Raw genomic sequence first — 8,249 nt, forward strand, 5'->3', positions numbered from 1 at the left:
GGGTTGGGTTGGGTTGAGTTGGGTTGGGTTGAGTTGCGTTGCATTACATTGCATTGAGTTGCGTTTTGGAAGGACAAATGTCAGACGTACACATGATGGAGGAGAAGATATAAACTGGAAACATCACATTTAGAAAAGGGTTTACTTCTAGCTCCAACAAAATGAAGTCAATTCATTCTCCATGTTTTGAGATACAGACGCCGCCATGTTGGAGCCAGATGTTGTCAGTAAGCACTGATTGGTCCAAGTCAACATTTCTTTGCTAGCCACTCTCTCCAATCAAGACGGATCTTGTTGGATCTCCACACACCCCTGCTTCTTAAAAACAATATCTGTCAACGTTTTGAATTTTCTATAGTTAAAACTACAAAGCCATCCTGCTTGATCGCTTGTTGAAGGATTATGGGTACCGCAGTCAGGAGCCTGGCAAAGTAATGCAAACTAATTCATAATAGAGAAAAGGTACAACTGAATAATATTCAGAATTATTGTAAATTAGGTTTGACTTTTCTGTCATGTTGCTCTCTTTGTAAACGCTGATTATTGGAAATACCAAGCACACGACAGTACACTAAAAACACTTCCTATCAACCCCTCTGTCCCCTCTGCCTCTTCGCCCGTCTAGGCATTCTGGGTAATGTAGTCATACCACATTGTTTGAGTAGATAGTTTACATACTACCTTATAATCTGATGAATCGTATAGTCAGAAAAAACACAATAAACACAATAAAATAACAATAAATTGCAGTTGTTTTTAATGTTTCTGTTTTTGCTTTTATTTTTTTTATTAAGTTTGAGTTTTGCAGCAGAAATCATTTCTGAGTCATTTGATACTTCATAATATGTTTTTTTACATGCATGTATACACAAATGCTCACATTTTACTTTTTTGAATTCCTTTACTTTTTCAAACTTTATCAGTTCTCTACCTTCAATCATAGGCTGTGCAGTGGTGGACACTAAGGCAACAACGTCTATTAGTGGGATGCTAATGCTCTTAAATGACACTTTTTTTTATTTTACCTCAAGTATGTTGTGCTTAATTGTTCTTGCATAAATCGTTTGCCTTTTAAGCAGAAAACGTCGTGTAGTAAAAGTTTTATTCATCTGTAAATTATTCATCCCAAAAAATGTCAGAAAAACTTTTATTTTATGTTTTAATTGCAGGAAATTTAATGACATTAGATTCCAGGACAAAAAAAATGTACAGAATCTTCTAAGAACATAAATGTGTTGCTTGTAGAAATTAAATAAAATATTTTCTCATGTCTGAAATGACCATTTCAACTTTAAAGAAATGCTTTTAACATCATGACGATGAGTTAGAGCCTTCATAGTAAACAGCTGTAGAGCTTAAAGTTAATTACATTTGTGCAAAAACAATAAAAAGTCTTAAGATTTGGGCCTTTGTTGCTCATTGTGAGCTCCCGGGTCTGATAAAGCATCCATGTGCTATTTTCAGAAACCTATTTAGAGCCCAATGAGACACCAAGGCCACATTCTCAGTCAGCAAACACACATCTGCTCACCTGTCCTCAATGGACAGAACACCGACCCAAAGCATGAAGTTCCTTCTGATTCGGATCAATCCGTGTCCCTGTTATGACTGATCTCAACAAAGTTGGTATTTAATCCAGAAAAGGGTCATAAAAACAGACTCGCACACACAACGTGAATAACAAGAATCCAGCCAGTCTCAGTTTCAGCCTGGGGACTTGACGAACCTTTTCCATGATGACTCATTGGCTCACTGAGCGTCTGCATGAGCCGCTCAAACAGCAAAGGGTGTCGAGAACCGAGAGGAACATGGCTGTACACAGACAGAAGGATTTCCTGAGATTACTCCATGGCTTTGTAGAGCCCTCGTGTTGCTTTGGGGGGCGGCGAGGGGAAGTTGGGGATGCTTTCAGCCACTCTTTTCCAGAAAAAGGAGGAAAACAAGAAGGATTTATATCCCTCTATTCTCTCTGGCTGCAGCACTAATTCCCAAAGAGAGCGGGAAACAATGCCTTTTTTCCCTCTTTATCAGGGGAATAGGCAGCAGTTCTCACCCCCTGCTCTCAATCCCATATGATAAACAGAAACAAAATTACAGTGCAGGCCATCCGCGGACAGCCTCCAAGAAAGGAGGGCAGGCAGAGTGAGAAACAGTCAGTGAAGCAGAGAAAAGGATGCTGGGATAGGGAGCAGACAGCAAAGTGAAAAGAGCGGCTGAGTAAGGGAATACGGGACGGCATGTTTTCACGGGAGGAAGACTCTCGGATAGGTGTGTGCGTGTGCACGAGCGCATCATGGGACTCCAGCTTCCTGCAGGAACTGACACACACAGCAGTTCTGCTGAGCCACCCAGGACCTCAGTCAGCACCCCCCTGAACACACACACACACACACGGCAGCCCCCGGAGGGGAGTTAGCGCAGGTTTGAAGGAAGGCAGGGTGTGGAAGGGGGGGGTTCAGCACGTCATAGACACCCCAGGGGTCATACTTTCCTTTCCTCCCGTCCCTGCTGAGCTGAACGAGAGACAGGCCGAGAGATAACTGCATATTTACCACATTCAGCAGTATCCTATTTCCCTGCTGGGGTGCAGTCAGAGGAAGTGTTTAACTCCTCTCTGATAGGCTCCAACGAGGAGCAGAAAAACTGTCTGCAGATGACTACAGAGGCTCCACTTCCAGAAAACGCCTACATCGTTTGCTGGGATCATGACAGCGACGAGCATCTCAAAGCCAGTGTGACGCTGCCGTGATCCCACGACGCTGATTGAGCAGCTGATTTTCATGTTAATTTAAATCCAAAACAGGATTTTTTTAATGCCAAGGATGGAAAAAAATATCTACAACACTATTGGAAAAGTATTTACCCCCCGCTTGATTGATTTATTTGAGATATTTTTCACATTTAAGGGATTCAAACAATCAGGGACATTTAAATCGAACTAATGAAAAACACAAAAAACAGCATAAACAGAAAATATGAATGAGTTTAATAAGAAAGTGAAAAAAATGCATGTATTTTTTATTTAAAAAAAACAATTAAATTAAAAAAATTTACATAAAATGATTTTAATATCCAAAAAAGCTCGACTTGAAAGAATTCCTAAATATTGCAGAAAACTGAAGCTTAAATATACTAATAAAATACAAAAGGATAAAAGAAATGATAAATGGAATCAAGTTTATTTTATTTTAAAGAGGTTTTAATTCGTAAATAGCGAGTAGCCTTGCTTCAACAAGATACATTTATTTTAAATGTGTCATTTTAGTGGAAAAAATTATGTATTTGGGTAGGAACTGAGGAAGTGTATAAACATAAAGACTCTAAAGACATAAAACTCTTTTTTGAACAATATACGCTGATTTTAAGGCACAATATTTATAATTTCAAGAGTAATGCACAAATATATGAGTATTTATAGCTAATTTCAAGATTTTATTTTAGGGGTTGATAGGAAATAATACACAGGCTAACTTCTGTAACAACAGTCCTGACCACACAATTTGCAAACGTTTTTCTTTTTTTTATTTTATTTTGGCTAAAAACTGCATAATCATGATTAATTAATAAAAAAAATGATAGAGTTGGACTTTAAAGTGAAAATGATGCACAATGTTTCATAGACTAAGTGGTCTGTTACACCGATGCCACAATTGATCCTTTTGGGTTGAAAGGTCAGAACATCACAATTTTAAAAATTGTTACCAAGACAAATCCTTCTAGTTTCATTGACTTTTTTATTTATTCATTTATTTTTTTACTAATAACAAGGAAAAACTTGTATTTTTTGTTTTTGAGAAGTGCAATGGCTCCATCGCTAATCGTCCAAAGTCATTTCTGCTTTGGGACTCCAGAAAACCACAAAGAGACTCATTATCCATTCTTGCAGAAATCTAAAAGAACTTCTCCAGGAGTGACGGACCGACCAAAACGACTTGACCAGGTCATAATAGAAGAACGACATGGACAGACTTGTAGCTCTCACTTCATCTGAGTTCATGATTCAACAAGAAAAAAGAGAGCAAAGAGAAAGAACATACAGAGGAGCAAACATCTGGATTAGAGATGTTTTGTGGACTGATGAGACAGAAGAGCAGCTCTGGGGCTGACTGTGGCTCAGCAGCTGATTGGTCGGCAGTTCAAATCCCAGGCTTGACAGTTATTGTGTGGTTTTGGGAAAGAAGTTGAACCCACATTACATGCTAGTCACAAGCATCTTCTGACTGACTGAATGTGAACTTTCTGTGAGGATTTACATGTGGAAACCAAACAGTCAAATGTGGACCAACAAAAAACCTGATGAGGATCTGAGCTGCATGTTCTAGACATGACGAACAGCAACGAGGCCAGAAGATGTTCGACCTTTTTTCACAAGAACCAAAGTGATCTAAGATAAAAATCCAGACTACAGATGCTGAAAATGACTGAGCGGTTGGAGGACTGAAATCAGGAGCAAAACCACAAGCCTTCATTTCTGATCATTTTGTCTAAAGAAATCCTGACTGCTGTGATTTATGGTTCTGAGCTCACTTACAGCCTTTAGAGTGCAAAAACAGATGTTTTTTCTAGACACTAAATGGACATAAACAAAAATAAAAATGAGAAAATACTCCGCATTAAAAGTTTAAAAGAACATGTGACCTTTCAGTCTTTAGGATCCTGAAAACTTTCTGTCCTTGATCTTGGCTGATGTAAAGTTCACTTCAAAGCATTTCATTCAGATGAGCTTTAAATTGATTTGCCATTGTTTCAATTTTAATATATACTTATTTAATCTAGGGAATATACATTTCCTTTTCAATACATTTCTTTGGAAAAGCTTACAGATTTATAGAGAAGTGAACCAGAAAAGCTTTGAAAAAATGTTTATTTTCTTTTTTACTTAAATATTTAATTAGAATAGAACTAAATTATGTGAATTCTTAAAATGTATTTGATTGATTTGTTTGGTTAAATTTATTTGATTGATTGTTTTATTACAGTGATAGAAAACAAAAGAATAATTAGGGGGTGTCAAATTATCTTGTTAATTGTGATTAATTAATTACAGCATATTATATATTTTTTGTTCCGTTCAACTTATTTTTAACCTTTAACTAATTTTGTGTTCAATTTTTCTTTTTTTAAGACCAACTGTTTACTTGCATGAACGTTTTATTTGAACTCAGTTGAAAACGTGTTTTAGAATAGCTCTCTGTGCCCCTGTATGCAGAATGCACTGTGGATCAGTCGCTGCTGTGACATCATCAATGTGCGACTTTGTAGTTCTTAGCTGAACTAACACAAACAATGCCACATCTTAACGTAAAGGATAAGAAATATAAATGAGAATATCAGAAAAAATCAAACCAATTATTTATGTTAGATTAAATATAGAATAATGAGATTAATTAATTACAGGTCTTGATTCATCGCACTAAAAATGTTACGCATGACAGAACTAGAAAAAATTGATTTTTAAAAAACTACAAAATAAAGATATGTTAAACTTATTTCTGATATTAAGTTGAAAATAAATTAAAATAAACAAAGATGGTTGAAGACGACAGTGTCATTAAATAAATCTGTTAAATGTAATAATGATCAAAGTCATATAAAGTTTGATATGTTGCTTGAAAGTAAGAACGTTTATAATCCCATTATCATTATGTTGTTTCTTTACACAAATATACATTTTTTTTTTCAAACTAAAATGTTTTTCTATTTAAAACAAATAAATAAAATTATTTAAACTGTATGCAACTTTATGAAATATCTAAATAAAATTCAGACTGGTAATGTCTCAGTGAATTTTTTGCATGTTCCTATTGGGCAGATATGAAAATTTTACATATAAATAAATAAGCCGACTGGAAAAGATTGTCTGGTGCTTCCCTGTGTCAGCTGGGTTAGTTGGGGCGTCTTGTCTAAAGTTGAGGAGCATCCAGCATCGCGGCCGCTCTACCAGCAGCTGATGGATCCTGTAAATTATTAAAGCGCTCCATAATGTCCTAGTTAGTCCATCTAATCAGCTCCTACAATAACAAGGACTTTATTTATGATTCCTAACAGCAGCTGAAAGTGTGCGGTTCAACTCCGAGATTCTCACAAAGCTCCTCATCGGCAAAATATTTAGAAATCAGAACTTGAGGTCGATTATATTTCTAAATAACTAGTTCTCGTCTTTCATGAAAAACATTTCCAGTTTCAGACTTTGTTTTCCTTCATAATTACAAACTGGAATCCATCAAAGCATATTTGGACGACTGCAATTGTTCTGTTTTGATTCATCCGAATCTTCAACCTCAGAGAACATTTGATGTGTTTTTGCTTTGAGGCAAACGGGGCGATCATTTCAAACTTGGAAACAGCTGAGAAGATGGAGGGAGGGGGCTCCGAGATGGAGAAAGTGGTTTAGAGAAACCACAAGGAGAAACAAGAATCCCAGAAAAGAAGAGAAACGCTCGGCCACTTCCTGCCAGGACCACGGAGAGCTGAAAGCCACACAAATCCCTCCCCTGACCCCCCAGCATCTCCATCCAACGGGCGGGACCCTGGAGACCTTCTTTTCTCCATCATTCCCTCCATAAAAATCTCCTTTTCTGCCACCCGCTAACGTACCCACCTGAACTCTGAGTCCAGGGATCAAATATCACAGACGGTTTCACTTTCCTCTTTTAGTAACGGGGTCTGGACACTAACCTGTCTGGACAACCGACTCGTCCCAGGTCCCTCCACCTTCAGAGGACTCTCCTTCTTCAACCGCTGAGGAGAAAACGACAGGAAGACAACTTTAAAGAGGGTGGATTACCACGTTCTTTTCCACAGAGGAAAAAACTCCTTTCTCCATTTATTAGCAGAGGATTATGCAGAATCATCAGCTCAATCGCAGGACTTGATAATGAATCATTTCACAGTTACAGAGGATTTGCTTTAAGGAATTTTTCCTTTAAACGTTCTTTTTAGTTTAACAACAAGAACATGTTGTAAAAATGCGGTTTTACTGTTTCTTGTCATAATTGTGTGAATTGCATTATAGCGTTCACACTATAGTGATTTCTGTACATTTTTTGGCATGTACAAACTCAGTCACACTTTCAGAAATCAGAACATTACTGCTTGTACGTTAGGTATTCAAAAACTTGATAGTTTTTGAAATATTGAGCGAAATATGCCCCATGAGAAATTGCTCAAATCCCTCAAAAACTTTGTGCACTTTAAAACTTGTGAACTTCCGCATACTTTCAGCCAGAGACACCAAACTCTGAAATGTTCAGCAACCACTGGGTTTTTTACGCTAGTTTGGCATTAAGCTTTTATTTTGACAACATGCCAGCTGTTTTTGGCTAATTTTAACATTTTTTCCAGTTTTTAGGCAAATTTTGAAATTAGCTATCATTTTAGTATTGTGCTAGCTGTTTTTGGCTAATTTAGATGTGCTTCCAGTTGTTTTGGCTAATTTAGAGTTTAGCTAACATTTTAGCATTGTGCTAGCTGTTTTTGGCTAATTTAGATGTGCTTCCAGTTTTTTTGGCTAATTTAGAGTTTAGCTAACATTTTAGCATTGTGCTAGCTGTTTTTGGCTAATTTAGATGCGTTTCCACTTTTTTTTGGCAAATTAGAGTTTAGCTAACATTTTAGCACTGTGCTAGCTTTTTTTGGCTAGTTTAGATATGTTTCTAGTTTTTGGCTAATTTGGCAACTAGTGTATATTTTTGCTTCAGCATTTTCAGCTAACTTCTCTGGCCTCTTCAACAGCCACATTCAGCTTACGCTAGGCTCACACTGAACCACACCATAGGTTAACAGGGCCACCGAGTGAAAGCAGCCTCCCATTCTGCGTCGATTTGCTGCCTTCCGCGTCCAGTGTGAACCAGGCGTTACAGCATTCACACTTGCATCGTTGCAGGTAATGCTGCATAGCTAGTTATTATTTTCTTTTTTGAGGATTAATTTGATCCTAGCTTGGCATCATAACATATTTTACACAAAGTTTTGGGGCATTTTTAAAATGCTTTTGATTTTTTTTAAAGCTTTTATGCTCTACAAGTTTTCAGCTAATTTTGAATTAATTTTAAATTTCTCTTCTGCTAATCAAAAGTCTGCTAAACTGCCTTTAAAGTTAGAATTTAATCACCTTCAGTGCTCTTTCACAGCCTCCTAAATTCACATTTTCTTCCTGTAAAGACTGTCGCATTATTTGGCAATATTCAGTTAAAACCAAGTTTTAATTTGTTTTTTATCAAACCAAATTAAAACAAAATATATATATA

The 8,249-nt window shown here is 36.9% G+C and overlaps 1 protein-coding gene across 7 annotated transcripts in view; it reads right to left on the reverse strand.

Annotated features, from left to right (window-relative positions):
• The window catches only part of znf423 (zinc finger protein 423), a 178,922-nt gene that overhangs the window by 144,023 nt on the left and 26,650 nt on the right, over positions 1 to 8,249 (reverse strand). For 6 of the 7 annotated variants that reach the window (XM_024281572.2, XM_024281579.2, XM_024281574.2 and 3 more), the window contains exon 2: positions 6,679 to 6,741. The exons of the other annotated variant lie outside the window; for it this stretch is intronic. In XM_024281572.2, coding sequence (XP_024137340.1) covers positions 6,679 to 6,741 — 63 coding nt within the window. The remainder of the gene's footprint in view (positions 1 to 6,678; positions 6,742 to 8,249) is intronic. 7 annotated transcript variants of the gene reach the window in all.

The sequence above is a fragment of the Oryzias melastigma genome, linkage group LG6, assembly GCF_002922805.2.
Source record: "Oryzias melastigma strain HK-1 linkage group LG6, ASM292280v2, whole genome shotgun sequence".
NCBI lineage: Eukaryota > Metazoa > Chordata > Actinopteri > Beloniformes > Adrianichthyidae > Oryzias > Oryzias melastigma.